We start from the raw sequence: 18,254 nt of genomic DNA on the forward strand, positions 1-18,254 counted from the left end.
TCCCGGATTTTGTGAAATAAGTTAAGGTTGCCAATCAGTTTGATTTTTTGTTTCTTTTTTCTTTTTAAAATTCGTTGTGATCCAAACGAATCCGATTTGCAGAATTGTTACACCTTTTCTCCATAAAATGCTAAATAGGAATCACGTATCTCTAGAGAAAAAGAGAGAAATAATACATCTGAAAAATATCGTATCTAAAAGGACATGTTTTCACTGTAAAATAATTCCACTGATTCCATTCATATTTTGGTTGAAATTTATAGAGAGACTGCATATCACATGTCACATAACATTTCCCTAGCAAAATCCGCAGATTTTGATGGATCAAAATGGCTACACAGTTACCTGGGGATAAAGCTTCGACTTGAGATTTTGTGCAACAGCATCTATAAATTCTTCAGTGCTCAAGTAAAACTCCCTCGATACCCTGCATATGAAGCACACTAATTAGATCATGCTCGCAAATGGACTGAGGTTGAGTCTATCGGGTAGTCAGAAACAAGTAACTTAAACTGGCGAAGATCAGTAACCAAATCGTTTGACTGTCAACTGTAACCTTATGAAAAAATGGTCATAAGATTTGCAAACCATCAAATATTGCCAATGAGATTAGCAATGACGTAAACAACGGATTTGATCGAGTATAAAGATGGTCTTTAAGTGCTTCGAAACTTTATTGAAGTAGTGTTTTGTAATAAAACCAATCTATTGATCCATTTAAGTTAATGTTGGGTATACTTTAGTTTGTGTAAGAAATCTGGTGCAAAATCATAAATTGCATATGATAATTGACAGAGAATGCACAACTTACTTTGACCCGTGGATTAAAAGAGCGAGATCTTTAGTCATCTTTCCAGATTCCACAGTCTCAATGCACGCTTCTTCTAGCTTGTGGGTGAACACTAGCAGCTTTTCATTTCCATCAAGCTTGGCTCTGATAGAGATGTCAAAATTTGTGATTATTTAACCAAAATTTAAAATTTTTGTAAATGAAAAATCTATTCAGATAACAAGGACACAGATAGCGTCTTAAGGCGGAATGAAGATGTGAAATTTTAAAGATTTGAAAACAGGGATCACCCAAACAAAATTAGAACAAAAAACAAAGAAAAACCTTACCTGTGTTCTAATCCTCGCGTCCATGCAAATATTGAGGCAATACTGTTGGTGCTGGTTTCTTGTCCCTTCTGATGCAGTCTAAAATGACGGGTTACAGTCCCATGAGCAGCCTCTGCTTCTAATGTTTTTCCATCACCAGACAACTGCAAATATATGCAATTGTTAGCTAAAAAAAGAGGTATTACAAGATACTCGAAATTATTGCCCAAGAACAACTAACCAAAACAGAAGTCATGAGCCCAAGAGAACCAAATCCTGCATCAAAAAAGGAATATCAGCCAACCTTCCAACAATGGACTAGTAGGCATGACCAACTTTGAAGAACAGTACTACATGTTGCTCTTATTTTAAGTATGGTCTATCTAAGCAAATCAAATTCTACTAGTTTCTTGCATCTTTTGACGGGCATCCTGGAAACCACATAAGTTGCATCATCAAAACAAAGTCTAAAAACTGACCCACAAATTTGATGGGACTCAGGTAATTTTGTGGAAGTAGAGAAATTAGTAAAAATCGCATATCTGTGAATAACGATAGAAACAAAAATGCATGATGAGTTTGACGTGCATGTCGAATGGGATATTAGGGGTACTTGGATTTTGTCATTGATACACTCAAGAGATTTAACTTCATTGTATAAAAGTGTCAGATTATCTGATGCTAATTAAACTTTTCAAGATAAATCACCTTGAGCGAGTAAATCACTTTGTACATCTCCATCATAGTTTTTACAAGCCCAAACATATCCTCCTTCACTCTTCATCGCATAAGCCACCATGTCATCAATCAATCGATGCTCATACCTACATAAGTAAGCAACTTTCTGTAAGCATTTAAAAGAATAACATAGAATGGCTAATGGAGCTACTGCGTATCTGGGTATAGTCATTACCATATTGAATGTTCTTCAAATTTTTTCGTCCAATTCTCTTCGTATACCTCCTCAAATATATCCTTGAACCTGAAACAGTAAAAAAAAATGATGATAATGCTGTGAGACATTCTATCCATGTCACAAATCTCATTAGACTATGAGATGATTTAGAAGGGATAAATCATTTATTACCTGCCATCATACTTCTTTAGGATGGTATTCTTCGTGCTCAGGTAGAGAGGCCATCTTTTTCCAAATGCCATTGCCATGGATGATTCCGCAAATGCTCTAATAGACTGGTAAAGTATTGCAATGATTTAGGAAAAAGGGCAAGAATAAGAGCGAGTAGGCACTAGAAGAAAAGGTAGATATTTCATAGGAAGTAGTAACATCAGTAGATGGACAAACCTCATCGACATTGTACATGGCAAGGGCAACTCCTGGACTTTTAAAACTGTGCACATCCAGTTCAACAGATTCATCCCCATTTTCAGGCTCTAAGACACAACCATGATAAATGTTCATAAATGCTTATGTTGGGGAACTATTGTCAATTTCATAAAGCATAACTAACTCACCAAAAACCATTTTCAGTTTTCCAGGTCCTTTTATAATTGTGTCAGTAGCACGATATTGATCACCAAAGGCATGCCTGCCAATGCAAATGGGTTTCTTCCAGCCTGTAAGATAGGATTGCAACAACTGAAATATGTTTTCGACATCTCACTATCATCAACAAACTAAGAAGCGAAATGTTACCAGGGACAATTCTGGGAATATTTTGGCACAGAATAGGCTCACGGAAAACAGTCCCTAGAAAGTGGACAAAAATATGATCAGTGAGGACTGAGGAAAAATAATAACTGCAGGAAAGCAACTTGAAAAACAGCAGAACACTGGGGGCCCAGGACAAGAATTTTATGATACGAAAAAACATAAGATGTGACAAATGTACCATTTAATATGTTTCTGATGGTGCCATTGGGGCTTCTCCACATATTTTTTAGCCCGTATTCCTTGACTCTGCCCTCATCTGAAAAGAGAGAATAGCTATTTTTTAAGTTCTTTCAACAGTAGAGCATGTTACATCACAAATACAGTAGGGAAAACTAACCTGGAGTGATTGTAGCGCATTTTATAGCAACATTGTACCTGAAGAGGATGCACATGAATGAATAAGAGTGATTTTCATATCCCTGCAATGTAATGTCACTTTCTATTGAAAGTCCACCTGCCCTGCTATTAAAATTGTATGGATCTCACTAGTGCACTCATAACTGTAAACAAATGGTGTTTTAGCTTCTAGATTTGAATCATTTAAACTCTAATGTAGTATATCTTAAGGTGACACTGTTCCATGTATATCACTACTGGGTGAGCTGAACCTGAAGCTAAAAGTTTCTAAAGGAAAAGGCAGTATACAATCAATGCATAGTCATAGATTATGGTGCTAAGCAGCTTATGGATACTGCAGGCCCAAAACCACAGAAAACACACATACTCATGCTTTTGCATCTATTTACTGAGCTACAATAAGAGAAACCCTCTTGGAAGTTACAGCATGTCTGCCATATTAGATGTTTTTCCATTAGGACCACCTCTAAGTTCCAAAAAAACCACAATGTTACTATTATATGCAAGAAGCTCTTATACGGCCAATTCAACTGCTGCGGTATAAATTAGACGACAATAATAATTCCCCATGTAGCATACATCCGCAAACTCAAGAAATCCTAGAATATTTCCAATGTCTTATAAGATACTACAAAACAAACACTACTAGGAAAACTTACTCAAGTGCAGCTTCTGCACTCTCAACTGTAACCTTATCATCAGTAGCATCACGATTCAATATCCCCAAATCGAAGTACTTTATATCCAATTCCAAGTGCGGGAATATCAACTACATTAACAAAAAAAACACTACAATCAACAAGAGGAACGCAACAGAACCATTATAATTTATACAGAGAAATTGAACTAGATAATCTGCCTGCTCAAACCTTGTCCTTAATCATTGTCCATATCACTCGCGTCATCTCATCACCTAAATTCATCAAAGCATACAAAAAATTAGTCAAGCAATCAAAATGTACTGAACTGTTCCTTCACGAAAACGTGATACAAAAAATTATGCATAAAAAATTACCGTCCATTTCGACAACAGGATTCTGTACTCGAACTTTATCGGCGGCGGCGGAGAAGCAGCGAACGGAGGCATTGGGGAAGCTGGAAGAGAGAGGACTGGCAGCGACAAAATAGCGACTCATGAGCACTGGATTGTGGCGGATTGGTAATCTAGAATTCCTGATTGAGAGAGATGGCAGTGGAGCTATTGAAGCGGCGGCGATGGACATGGCTGTCGGCCGGAGAAGGTGGAGGAGGCGGAGCATTTAATTGACGGAGATCGGGTTAAATAACGGGGGCACCGTCTTCACTGTTCTGGGTTTAGCTGCGTAGTTAACCAAAACCCCAATCGTGTCACGATATGCACTTGATTTCTTTAATTACTAAAAACAAGTAATCCTTCGTAGGGTTGGCCCGGTACGGTATACCGCACCGAAAATATCATACCGCATACCGTACCGCAAATTACGGTATGAGAAAATGTCATACCTATACCTTACCGAATTTTTCGGTATATACCGAAAATTCAGTATGTCAATATTTGAAAACTTTTACCTTACCGACATTGCGGTATACCGTACCGTGTTGCGGTATACCGCAAATCATACTTGTTTGATTTATAAATAATAAATATATTAAATATTATAATATTATAAATAATAAATATATTAAATATATATAATTATTAATGGTATATACCGCAAAATTACGGTATATACAGCAATTTTGCGGTATATACCGTAATTGCGGTATACCGCGGTATATGCAAAATTCATACCTTTGCCGTACCTTAATGAAATCTAACGGTAAGGTATCATACCGTACCGAAAAATGCGGTATACCGAAAATGCGGTATTTTCGGTATTTTTTTGGTACGGTAAGTGCGGTATTTCGGTATATTTTGCCAGCCGTACTCCTTCATAATAACGAATTGAAATAACCAGTAACGGAAAGTAAAAATAGAAAGAAGTAATTAGCCCTTTTTACTTTCATTAATCTTTTATGGTTTAATCTTAAAATAAAATCATTTGAAGGATTATACGGATTCAATACTAATGTGCGAAGATAATGATAAATTCACGGCGCAAATGGAGTAATCATTGCTCTCTAACTCAATTCTAAAACCCGAACACTGAATTTAATCATTTCTTAATTTTAAAATGGAGTAATAATTTCTAAATGTCATGTCCCTATCAACTCTCCCACAGTTGAAACTCTCATGAGAATGTTATTTCTGAATGTTATTTCTAAAACATAAATAAACTAAATAAATATACGGAGATAATATCAGCTCTCTTTCCGGAATAAAATAGAATATCATGTCCCTATCAAACCATCTTGCCCTTTAGGTGGAAGTCAGCAAAATAATCTTCCATCTCATTGTCACTATCTTTGTTTGGATCTTCGTCCGCAAACAAAATTGTATCGTTTGGGACCGCAACGAGTGATGGAGAAATCATCTTTGGCAAGAGATCTCTTTAGCAATCATCTTTGGGCATGAGATCTCTTTAGCAACTTCGACATAACCAATGACGACAACATTAATTTTTGAGCTATGAGAATTTGGAGGAAATTTGGTTTCCACCAAATTCATTGCCTTGTCTAACGCTTGTGGCAATTCGTCATCATTTTTTATCTTCTCTTCGATGAAGGGATCAGACTCGACATTTGTTGTTGGCTCATCGTTATTTTTTGCAACGGGCTCGATGATAGAATCAGATGTGGCATCTTTTTTTGCTAAATATGCAACTGCTTCCATAATTTTGTTGAGAAGTTTATTCGTCTCGGCGAAGTAAATGACATCCTCATCAAAGTTATGATAAACAGCATCCAGAAATTCTTACCATGAGCAATTAGGATTCGAGCGTCAATACTCGTGGAGCTATACAGATGCTGGATGGTCAAAAAACAACCTCATCAAAAACAGACGATCAGCATCAGAGAACAAGTGATAGTCAAATTTTTTTTGAATATCCAAAATCCATCTCATGGGGTTAACACCAGAAAACCAAGGAGAAGAGTTTGACAGTAAGACGAACATGGTGGTAGAAATCCTATATGAGAACCTAATGAAAGCATCAATCAGGAATTAATATAAGATTAATTCCTATATGAAGAAATTAAATGAAATAGCATGAGTTTGAGAGAAGGCGGTTTCTGAAAGATTATTCAATAGCAAGCTCCTTATTCTTTCATAAAACAGCTTCCTTCCGGAATAAAATAGAATACAGGGACCTTCGTAATGCTATGTTTTAATTAAACAGTCGGATTCCCCTTGTCCGTACCAGTTCTGAGCTGACCGTTCGATGCTAGGGGAAGGCCTCCGGAGGAGCCGTTCCCAATGCGTCCCCTGGCCGGCACGCGACGACTGCTCTCGCCGCGTGAGCAGTGATGGGGTGCGTACTAAACAAGCCCAACGGCCCATCAGCCCAAAGCCCAAGGAAGAGTATGAGTTCGGCATTACCAAAGAGTTCGGCCTCAGCCTACAGCTCGGTAAAAGCCAACCAATCAAGCTCTGCTCTCAGGTCGGCATCAAGCTCTACTCTCAGATCGGCAACCAAAGCAGTTCGGTCTCAGTATTCGACCGAACAAGGAGTTAGTGGACCCATACAGGATTTCCACAACTTCCAACACACCCACTACCACGTGGTGTCAACTCAGGCCACGATCGTAGGCCATGACCTACGCTACATGCAGGACCTCCATGACCTCCACGACATCCACAACCATCATTAGTGGTGATGCAAGCCACGATCTTAGTTCAATGTATAAATAGAACTTAGATCAGATAGAAAAAGGTTAAGCTCTCTAGAGATAAAATACCATATAGCAAGTCTGTATTGTAAGCTGTAGAAAACAGATCAAGCAATACAACTCTGCCCTCTTTTCTTCCCGTGGACGTAGATTTACCTCAGTAAATCGAACCACGTAAATTCTCTGTGTCGTGATTTGTATTCTCTACCAGCATTTACTAACATCAGAAATTCGCGGAGCCATCACTGGCGCCGTCTGTGGGAACCAGAGAACCAAATTTGTGATAAAGCGAATTTTTGACCCTTTTTCCACCCCGAAAAAAATGCATACCAGATCACACACTACCCGTAATACCGTTCGTGAAAACCATGAGGAAGTTAGTCCAGCCCGCAGGTCCGGAAAACAGCCTCGGGAGACATCTACTTCCAGTTTTCACAATGAAGGAACAAGCCGCTCAAAAGGTCCACACACCGAGCCTCCCCAGCAGCTCGATTTGAATGAGGCTGTCAAGTTGTTCTTGGCTGAGAAGCAGGATGAGTTCTTAACATTCCTGCAAAAGAGCCAGAAGCCGGAGAAGAAAACGGCGGATTCTCCTTCCTCATCCAGACATGAAAGTCGCTACCGCAGTAGTGACGTGTCTTCCAGGAGAAAGAATCCTCAACCCCGACATGTTCCTGTTCCTCCTCGGTACCGGAACCACAGGAGAACTCCCTCTCCTCCGTACCGAAGAGATGTCGGGCTCGCCATGTACGGAGCATTAAAGACTCCGTTCTCGGACGATATCACCCGAAATCCTTTGCCGCGGAACTACCGGACACCGTCAATGACTTATGACGGGCTAGTGGATCCTCATGACTTCTTAGGACGCTATCAAAATAATATGGCGAACCAGGGTCTCAATGAGGTCCATATGTGCAAGCTGTTCCCCGAGCTGCTTATCGGGAACGCGAGAAGGTGGTTCGATAGCCTCCCCCAAGGCAGCATTAGATCTTACCGAGATCTAATGGATGCTTTCCACAGGAGGTTCTTTCAGAAAGCGGAAGCCCGGATCACTTCGGCTCAGCTGCTTTCTATACGTCAAGGTCGCGACGAAAAGATCAGCGACTTCATGACGAGATTCCACAAGGAATGCCTACAAGTAGATGATCTCAACGATCTACTTGTCTTTTCGGCATTCCAAAATGGAATCCTGCCCGGAGCTCTCTACAGAAAGCTCGTGGAATGCAGTCCGCAAACAGCTCAAGAGATGTGGGACATTGCGGACAAGTTTTCTCGTGCCGATGAGGCAGACCGTCGAAAACGGTCTTTAGACAGCTCATCTAGAGAAGACAAAAAGAAGCCCGATCATAGCGATCAGAGGCTTCCTCGCCGAACACCTTCCCCACCAAAGGAGGGATAGCGGTCATCCGAGGTGATCGAAAAAGAGCAAGTGTGTTCGCAGATTGCGCTTAAAAGTGCCGAGCAATCAGTTCGGCACCATCAAGCATAGCAATCACAGCAGCCGGAGTCAGAGGCAGGCGAAATGACCTAGGTCACACTGGAGCCGAACTCGATGGTGTACGGCACTGAAGCCGTGATTCCGGTTTAGGTCGGCATACCCAGTCCCCGAACTCAATTTCTCCTCAGAAATGAATGGTGACGGACTGAGAACCGAACTAGATCTTGCCGAAGAAAGAAGAGAATTGGCCTGCATAAAAGCAGCCAAGTACAAGGAGCAAGTAGCCCGGTATTACAACCAAAGGGTGAAGAAGCTGCAATTTCAAGTGGGAGATCTCGTCTTGAGAAACAACGAAGTAAGCCGAGCAGAAAAGCTGGGCGAACTCGAACCCACATGGGAAGGTCCATATCGGGTGTCAGAAGTCCTCGGCAAAGGGTCTTACAAATTGACTCACGTGTCAGGAGCACAAGTACCCCGAACATGGTACGTTTCCAACCTCAAAAAGTTCCATTTGTAAGAGACAGTCCGGTCAGTCAGTCTTGTGTCCTGTTCGGTCAATGTGCTTTCTTTGGTTTGCTTGGTCTTTGTTTGTCTCTGTGCGTTTTATCTGTGCGTTTTGTCTGTCTATGTGCGTGTCGTCTCTTACAAATGTTACTGAGGTATCTTGTTCTTCGAAGGCTGATCCCCTTCTTAGAACATATACGAGCCAACGATTGTGAGTCAAAGCTTCTAAAGAGGATACAAGACCACAATTCAGCTTAACCAGCAGTCCGTCTGAAACGAACTGCAATAAGCCAACGATTGTGAGTCCAAGCTTCCAAAGAGGATACAAGACCACAATTCAGCTTAACAAGCAGTCCGTCTGAAACGAACTGCAACAAGCCAACGACTGTGAGTCCAAGCTTCCAAGGAAGATACAAGACCACAATTCGGCTTAAGAAATAAGCACTTCGTCTGAAACGAACTGCAATAAGGGAAAGTCCGATCCACGCGATAAACCTCGCCGAATTAGGACGACCAAGTTCGGTCAAAGAAGTTTACCTCATAAGACCGAGGACGACCATGTCTAGTCAAAGAGGTTTACTGCATAAGACCACTTCGGTTAACTGGGAAAGTCCGATCCACGCGATAAAACTCGCCGAATTAGGACAAGGGAAAGTTCGATCCCGGCGACGAAAATCGCCAAATTAGAACACAAAGACGAGTCCGGTCAAAGATGTTTATTTCATCAGACCAAAGACGAGTCCGGTCAAAGATGTTTATTTCATCAGACCAAAGACGAGTCCGGTCAAAGATGTTTATTTCATCAGACCAAAGACGAGTCCGGTCAAAGATGTTTATTTCATCAGACCAAAGACGAGTCCGGTCAAAGATGTTTATTTCATCAGACCAAAGACGAGTCCGGTCAAAGATGTTTATTTCATCAGACCAAAGACGAGTCCGGTCAAAGATGTTTATTTCATCAGACCAATGACGAGTCCAGTCAAAGATGTTTATTTCATCAGACCAAAGACGAGTCCGGTCAAAGATGTTTATTTCATCAGACCAAAGACGAGTCCGGTCAAAGATGTTTATTTCATCAGACCAAAGACGAGTCCGGTCAAAGAAGTTTACTTCATAAGACCAAGGACCAAGTCCGGTCAAAGAAGTTTACTTCATAAGACCGAGGACAAGTACGATGAAATTTTTTCGCTAAGCTGTAAATACAGTGTTAGAAGCGAAAACAAAATTTCATTTTTCAAATCTTGTTCGGCATACAACTCCGCTACCCTACAAAATGGCGTTACGCTATTACAAAGGACTATTCTACTGTCCAGGGTTGCTGAAGTTAAGCCACCTATCTGCAAAATCCTCTGGAAGCCGAGTTCGGTTGTTCCGAGCAGATGAAGAATAAGCAGGTCGACGAGATGCTATCCTCGACCCAACGCCTCTTCCCCGAGCCCGAGAAGTCCTAACACCTCGGCGATGAAGAGTCTCTGCAATAAGCATCTGCTGATCTTGCTCGCTCATAGTCACAACTCCTCGGCGAATTTCAGTCCGTCCCTGTCTTGACGATTCCGGTTGCTCCTGAGCCCGTTCTCGTCTTGACGTTTCCGGCTGTTCCGGAGTTCGTTGTTGACTGGGAGTAGGATTTTGAACAAGGGAACCAGAGGCTTGATCTGGAGTGCGAGCATCTGTTGGCGGGAAATGCCTAAGGAATCTCTCGATTGCGGGACGCCGGGAAAGAATGATGTCGTACCGAGAAGCCCAGCGCCGTAATGATTTCACAACTTGTTGGCAAGCCGAGCTCTCCAGCGCATTGTTCCTCCGGAGTACATGATATTCCTCCCACAGTTCGTCAACTCGACTCTGAACATCTGATATGGTCACTCCCCCGCGCACACGGATGTAATCCTCGTACGCAGTCCTCTCAGCAATGGTCGTATTCAGCTCGGCCTCCAGATCCTTCTTATCGGACTCTAAGTCCTTATTATCGGCCTCCAGCTTCACTAAACGAGCCAGAAGCTCGTCATTCTTCGTCTGATCGGCTATAGCTCTTTTCTCAGCTTCGTCTAAAGCCGAAGAGTACAGCCGTTTCCAGTGAAGTATCTCCATCTCCTTGAGTACAAAGCAGCTATATTAGTTCGGCAGCTGTACCGAGCAGATAGTAAAATACAACAGGAATAAAGGCGAGTACGAAAAGCTATACGAAGACAAGTGTAGAGAATTTTTCATTCACAAGGAAAATTTTTTACACTAGGAGGGCTTCAAGGCCACTGTACAAGGAAGAAACTAGACTAAGAGAAGGGAGACGAAATCATACTCCGCCAGCTTCGTCTCCGGCTCCTTGGTCTGGTTCAGCTTCTTTCTCCTGAGCTACCTCAGCCTCGGCCTCGCATCCTGCCGGCCTCGCCTCCGCCTCCTGATCGGTTTCCTTCTCCGGATACCCGGCCCGCTCGACTTCGGCCTCCAGCTCCAGCGGCTCGGCCTCACCCTCTCCGTTGTAAGTCGAAGCGGGTGAAACGGGTCCCACGGAGGCAAAGATAGCCTCCAGGTTCTCGTCCCGATCAGCTCGACAACCCCGGACTCGGTCTGCAGAAAGCAGGACCGAGGATGAAGCGAGCTCCTCAAGGAGCGGCAGATTCTGAAGCCGAGCTGCTATCTCTCGGCTGTACAGAGGCAGCACGACGTCGGCCCCCTGCTCGCCCTTATCGGTAATTAGCCTTACCAGACTACCGACAAAGGCCGAGAACTGGCTGCTCAAAAAGAGTTTCTCCGTGTAAACACGGAGAGCCTCCCCTTGGGCAACCACAGCAGCAGCATCCCTCCGTTTCGTCTGCTCCCGCTGGATGACGAGCTGGTTTTTGGCAAACTGAGCTTCATCCTGGGCCGAAATCCTAGCAGCTCTGGCCTTCTCAAAGTTAGCCTCAGCCTGTTCGGCCCGATGACAGGCAGCCGCCAACTTCCTCTGCATCTCAGCATAGTCATTGGACGCTTTGGAGAGTTCGACGGCGACGAGCTTGGAGAGCATATCGTTCCTCTGAAAATGAATAAAGAAAAAAGTCAACAAAGGGGCCACAAAAAATACAGGAAAAAAGCAAGGCCAGAAAATCAAGAAGAGAATTCACCTCGGCGAAGTCCGTGGGCCATAAAAACGGCTCACAGATATGTTCCGAAGGAGGCGCCAAGACCACGTCTTTCTCTGGCGCTCTCGGGGGCTTCTGGGCCTTCCCCTTCCCCTTTGCCGAAGTCGACTCCGGCTTCTTCGGATCCGAAGAGGTTTTTTGCCTTTTCGGAGTCCTCTCGGCATCAGACGCCGAGCTGGTGGTTTTCGGCCTCTCCGGCTCCTTGGACTCCGAAGATTTGCGGCTAGCCTTGTTCAGCATGTACACTGCCAAAAAGCAAGGAAACAAGGTTAGTTTTCGCTGCTAAAGCAGTAAAGCATAAAAAAGAAATCCTCACCCTCAGTTTCTTCGTCCGAAGACGAGATATTGAACACGAGGTCGCCCTTGACGAGCTCAGTTTCCGAGTATTGTTTCCTAATCATAGGAATCTTATTGAGCTCGCCCTCGAGCTCGGCCAACGGTTCTAACCGAGGATGAGGAATCACGGACTTCGGCCCTCTCCAGGGAAAGCCCGGAGCCGCTGTCCTATTATAAAAAAAGAAGCGGTTTTGCCATTTCGGCCACTTGGTTTTGCAGAATGCCCTAAAAGGCTGTAAGGGGATCAAGTAAAACCAAGATCCCTTCCTTTTAAATTGGAAAAAATTAAGGATTGCCCGCAGAGACAGATCCTTATCTAGCCTACGGAGTTCGGCAGCAAAAGCCGACAAGTGCCTCCAAGAATTCGGAGTCACCTGACCTAAAGGGAGTTGAAAAAAATCAAGAAGCTCTACAAAAGGTGGGGGAAGAGGGAAACGAAGCCCGCATTCTAAGCAGGCTTCGTAAACGGTGGCATAACCCTCCGGCGGGTCGTTAGCCCTATGATCATCGTCGGGAACCACCGCCTTCCCCCCGGGAAGAAGATATTTTTCGTGTAGAGATATCACGGTGTCCTTACTCAAGACGCTGTGAAAGTATTCTACAGTCTTCTCTCCGGACTCTTTCCGGCTAGAAGACCCCTTGCCCCCTTTCCTACCGCTACCTAACTCGGAAGAAGAAGAAGAAGACATGGTTCTTACTCTTTGCAAAATCTGAAGAAATTCTGAAGAAATTCTTGAAAGCGGAAGGAAATTTTTACGCAAAGGAGATAGAGTGCAGAAGAAGCAGTCGCAAAAGTGCTTCAATGATGAAGAAGGGAGGTATTTATCAGATTCGGCGAAGATTTCAAAATCGTCGCACCGTTTCGAATCCCACCTTTTCAGGATTCAACGGCCGGATTTTACTGTCGCATTTAATGCAGTCACATGCAAGGCACGTCCCCTGACGTCAGCCTCCCCCGTACCTTTATCCAGAATGCCGAAGTGACTCGCTTCGCCGAAGTGATTCACTTCGTCTTTCGGGGGGGGGTAGTGATGGGGTGCGTACTAAACAAGCCCAACGGCCCATCAGCCCAAAGCCCAAGGAAGAGTATGAGTTCGGCATTACCAAAGAGTTCGGCCTCAGCCTACAGCTCGGTAAAAGCCAACCAATCAAGCTCTGCTCTCAGGTCGGCATCAAGCTCTACTCTCAGATCGGCAACCAAAGCAGTTCGGTCTCAGTATTCGACCGAACAAGGAGTTAGTGGACCCATACAGGATTTCCACAACTTCCAACACACCCACTACCACGTGGTGTCAACTCAGGCCACGATCGTAGGCCATGACCTACGCTACATGCAGGACCTCCATGACCTCCACGACATCCACAACCATCATTAGTGGTGATGCAAGCCACGATCTTAGTTCAATGTATAAATAGAACTTAGATCAGATAGAAAAAGGTTAAGCTCTCTAGAGATAAAATACCATATAGCAAGTCTGTATTGTAAGCTGTAGAAAACAGATCAAGCAATACAACTCTGCCCTCTTTTCTTCCCGTGGACGTAGATTTACCTCAGTAAATCGAACCACGTAAATTCTCTGTGTCGTGATTTGTATTCTCTACCAGCATTTACTAACATCAGAAATTCGCGGATCCATCAAGCAGCTCGAGCAGTTCGCCGGCAGCCGACGGGTTCGGGACTGGGACCCCGTCCCTATCAGTATGATTCCAAACACATTCAGGCGGAGGGAGGGAGCTCCGAAAGAGCGTGAGCTCTTATGTGGCCGCCTCATTGATCGACCTATAAGGCCTCTTTTTCCTCCTGGACTTTACCATGAGGTTCTGGTAAAGTAGCATTGCCAGAATATATTTCCAGCTTATTAAGTTAGAACTGCTGTGCTCACCTTCTTATTCTGAAGGTTATGGCAAGTGTACTCTCATCTGATGGGAAGCATGATCCGGATGTAATGGCTGCGTCTGCTGCTCTGATGTTGTCAGATGTTCCTTGGGGTGGTCCTATTGGAGTGATTCGTATAGGGAGGATTGGTGGTCAATTCAATTGATTGTCAATCCGAGCATGGATGGGGTGTTCGAAATACCTTCTTAACTTTTTTTACTTGTAGTTTTGAGGGATGTATTTCATTGTCAATTACACATGTCTTAGCTAGTTACCGTTTGTTAGGATTTTAAGTTGTTCCCTTTTCTCTTCTTTTTGTTTGCTACATAGCTTACTCAACCTGCCTAAATTGAATTACTCCTTCTAAACCTTGTTAGAGCAAAGACACATTCTCTAGTTTAAGCAGTATATATTTTTATACTATTTTGAATAGTGAGTTAGTAGAGTTATTATAATTTGTTTTATCTGTTGATGGAATTCACACACTTGATTGCTGACCGTTGCTGGTTGATTTCAGTTTTCTGCATAGGCTAGAAAAGGACAGACAGATTAACTTGGCCTTTCTTCTTCTTTTTTGTTTTGTCTCAAGATTCTCAACCTTGTTAAGTCCTTTTTCAAAGTTCCTTTTAGTAACTCGGATGCTTTTGCTACAGTCTAATTTGTATCTCATGGACGTTTTTGCAGCTTTGTCTGAGCGATCTTAACTTGGTTTATGCATGCACAACAGACAAAACATTGATGATAGATTTCCAATCACTTGAAATATCTGAAAGAGACTTGGAAGCTGCTTTAAGATTTGCTCATCCTGAGATGAGTTTTACTTCTTCTACTGATTCATCCTGCTACTTATTGTATGAGCTTACTTTTGATTGCTCAGGCAGTTAAATATCTCGAACCTCAACTAAGTCTGGCAGCCAAGGCTGGTAAACAGAAAAAGGATTATAAGCTATGCACAGTATCTGAGGATATTTATGAAAGAATAAGGAGCTTGTCTGAAGATCCAATTGAAGCTGTGTTTACGGACCCTACATATGGCAAGGTTCTTTCAGAGCACAGAAAATACTGATATTTGCACAAAGAACCATACTATCTCAAACTGCATTATATTACATTTCTGAGGTTCTTTATTTATTTATTTGGATGCATTGTGCAAAATGTCTGTGCAGTTTGAAAGGGGTGAAGCCTTGGATAATATTGGACGGGATGTGAAAAACATACTTGAGGATGAAGGTGATGAAGAAGGTCTTAAAGTTCTATCAAAAACAGTAGATAATGTGCGGAAAAAGGTCTGTGCATCACTCTCTATCTTTAGCACAGAATTCATGTTTCTGTATAAGGAATCAAATATGTACTATCTTTTCCCGTGCTACATGGTTCATCTATATTTTCTAGTGGAGATACTCAGGTAAGCAACTGAACCATCGAGGTGCCAGAAGATGTGATTGAATATAGAAAACTTGCTGAAATTTGGTGTTCTAAATACTTTCTTCTGAAGTGCTTACTTTAGTTCCTTCATTTCATATGTGGCTAGGTTCTTTTGTACTGTGACTCTTGGTGCACCTGGAGAAGCTCAAGTTTTGGATTCTCTGGTTGGTCCTTCAACCAAGAGATTTATGCTTCACTACAGTTTCCCACCATTGTGCACCAATGAAGTTGGTAAGCGAGTTGGACTGAACAGGCGCGAAGTTGGACATGGTGAGCTACTGACATTTCCAAATAGTCATGTAACTTTCTTGTTTTATTGTAATATTTGTCCCTTTAGTCTTCCTACTTATCGTACCTTGATAAATGACGAGCAACGACTTTTATTAGTGCCCTTTTGGACTGTACGTCGATGTTTACAAGGCTTTTCTTTTAGCTTATCAATAGCTGGACTGGAATTTAGTGCTTACACAACTCACAATGCACATGTAGTGAAATTCTATTTTTGTATATTTTAGTAGCTGCTTATATGTTTCACATTTCTATTGATATAATTGTAAGATGCTATTACTGTGAAACTGCACCTAATTACCCATCTTTTAAACTGCCTATGTTCGCCCCTTCTCCATACAGTCCTTGCTTAGTGACTGTTATGTTTTCCAGTTGCTATACTTGATAAAACACAATGCTTGTGGTAATGTTTTTTCGCATGTTATACTAGTATTTACTGGTGAATTGATTGTCTGTGGCTCTTTATGGTTATTTGACCATTATATATCCCTGGCTGAAGGAGTTTTAAGATGCTAACATTATTCTTATCAGTGTCTTCTGTTTTGCGAATTCCCACTTTATCCATATCACATGAATTCCACTGGCTTGCTACTTCCCTCACATTGGATTGTGATGAATCTTTATTTTGCAGGTACCCTTGCCGAGAAAGCACTTCTTGCTGTAATGCCTCCCGAAGACAATTGTCCATATACTGTTCGTATCAATTCAGAAGTCATGGCCTCAGATGGATCAACATCAACGGCTTCTGTTTGGCAGGTTGGCTTTGAGACTGTCCGGGAACTTTATATCCTGTTTGGTGAAATTTTGCTTACTCATTGCATGTAGCAATAAGTCCCTTGAGAATGGCTTTGCACATTTTCTTTTGTAAGTAGCATGGCCTTAATGGATGCTGGCATTCCATTGAGGGAACATGTAGCAGGTTTATCAGTGGGACTTATTAGTGAAACTCATCCTGCAACTGGTGTAATCAAGGACTACAGAATATTGACTGATATTCTCGTAAGGCTTACACCGCTGTTCAACTCATATGGGTGTTTCTGAGGAAAAAGTTTTTACTTATTTTGCATTCAAAATTCAAATTTTCAAAGGCTTACAGAATATTGACTGATATTCTCGTAAGTACCTTCTCGTAGTATCTCGTTGTGTGTATCATCTCCATGCAAATTTTCAAAATCAAAATTTGAACTCAGATCATTGTTCATTGTTCAGCTCATTTGAACTCATTGTCTCATATTCATCCTCAGATCCAAATATGTTGTACATAATATCGTTAGTGCTAGCCATGGATGTTGCTCAAGTTCTTGCTATCTCTAACTATGGAGTAGGAGTATTAGATGTGGAGTTTAGATCACAAAATTAGCGCCAACTCTATGGAGTATTAGATGAGTTTTGATCGCAAAATTAGCGCCAACTCTATGGAGTATTAGATGTGGAGATATTTAAACATCAAGATTTATGTTTGTTTTAGGACTAGATATGTATATTTAAATTTTTTAATTGAAAGAGTATGAACAAGAAAATTAGAATTGGATTGATTTAATTTGATGGAGTAGGAATAGGAGATCAAATTAGAAATATAATTAACAATTCACCTAAGAAATATCAATAATTATAGACTAAAGGCTCATTTTGGTCCTTAACATATTGCGATTTTTTAATTTTGGTCCAAAACATTATATTTTGAATTATTCGGTCCCTCACAAATAAAAACGGGTCACATTTGGTCAATTTTGGACGGTTCCGTCAAAAAATTTGACGGTCAACGAATTTTAATTACATTTTGACCGGATTAAGCTAATAAATATATTTTATTAATGTCTAATATCTAATTAAGTTAATTATATTCTCCCCTTCTCTTCTTCATCTTCTTTCATCTCTATAAATCATCAATTCAATCATCTGCGCCACAAAATCGTTCAATAATGGCGGATGCCGTCATGATCACTAAGAAGCTCGGCTTCGACGTGACTGAGCTACGCCTCGGTTTGCCCAGCGCTAAAGACAAGAAGCGAGCGTTTGACGAAACCGTCGATTTGAAGCTCAATCTCGACGTTCCTTCCGATCACACTGATTTTCAGGGGAACAATGTCAACAAGACGGATTCTCCTAAGCCTCCTGCTAAGTACGCCCCTCTCTCTCTCTCTAGTTTTAGGAGAGATTTTTGAGTTTTTTGGGGAAATTTTGCTGAGATTTAACTCGTACGATTTTGAATTAGGGATTTGAGTTGAGATTGGTAATGAATGAAGTTGTAAACGAAATTGCGATGATTAATTCAGGGCATAGGTGGTGGGGTGGCCGCCGGTGCGGTCCTACCGGAAAAATGTGATGTCGGTTCAGAAGAGGAGCGAGGCGGCAGCGCCTTGATGAAGGTGAGCATGGATGGCGCGCCAT

At 42.1% G+C, this 18,254-nt stretch overlaps 2 protein-coding genes across 2 annotated transcripts; one reads left to right on the forward strand and one right to left on the reverse strand.

Moving 5' to 3' along the window:
• Nucleotides 1–207: 207 nt before the first annotated feature.
• On the reverse strand, nucleotides 208–4,461 carry LOC121775010 (isocitrate dehydrogenase [NADP]-like). Its single transcript, XM_042171941.1, has 15 exons — nucleotides 4,143–4,461; nucleotides 3,997–4,040; nucleotides 3,787–3,896; nucleotides 3,108–3,145; nucleotides 2,949–3,026; nucleotides 2,753–2,806; nucleotides 2,572–2,673; nucleotides 2,402–2,490; nucleotides 2,186–2,289; nucleotides 2,012–2,080; nucleotides 1,807–1,922; nucleotides 1,340–1,374; nucleotides 1,120–1,262; nucleotides 812–934; nucleotides 208–427 (listed from the first exon to the last, which is right to left on the reverse strand). Exons 1-15 carry the CDS (start codon nucleotides 4,384–4,386, stop codon nucleotides 334–336), a joined length of 1,443 nt encoding a protein of 480 aa, XP_042027875.1. The 5' UTR covers nucleotides 4,387–4,461; the 3' UTR covers nucleotides 208–333.
• A 9,514-nt stretch (nucleotides 4,462–13,975) lies between these two features.
• LOC121774213 (polyribonucleotide nucleotidyltransferase 2, mitochondrial-like) lies at nucleotides 13,976–16,904 on the forward strand. Its single transcript, XM_042171124.1, is given in 10 exon segments — nucleotides 13,976–14,098; nucleotides 14,173–14,310; nucleotides 14,313–14,339; nucleotides 14,835–14,964; nucleotides 15,032–15,189; nucleotides 15,317–15,508; nucleotides 15,511–15,559; nucleotides 15,687–15,845; nucleotides 16,495–16,615; nucleotides 16,733–16,904. Coding segments are annotated over 10 exon segments (1,269 nt in total).
• Nucleotides 16,905–18,254: the final 1,350 nt, after the last annotated feature.

Source organism: Salvia splendens, chromosome 17, assembly GCF_004379255.2.
Source record: "Salvia splendens isolate huo1 chromosome 17, SspV2, whole genome shotgun sequence".
NCBI lineage: Eukaryota > Viridiplantae > Streptophyta > Magnoliopsida > Lamiales > Lamiaceae > Salvia > Salvia splendens.

What these genes read in the sequence shown, in the direction of transcription:
- LOC121775010 (XM_042171941.1), bottom strand. Translation starts at nt 4,386, where the DNA reads ATGCTCCGCCTCCTCCACCTTCTCCGGCCGACAGCCATGTCCATCGCC. An exon ending in CTAAAGAAGTATGATGGCAG is followed by an intron (nt 2,081 to 2,185) that starts GTAATAAATGAT and finishes TTACTGTTTCAG; the next exon opens with GTTCAAGGATATATTTGAGG. An exon ending in ACGCGAGGATTAGAACACAG is followed by an intron (nt 935 to 1,119) that starts GTAAGGTTTTTC and finishes CATCTCTATCAG; the next exon opens with AGCCAAGCTTGATGGAAATG.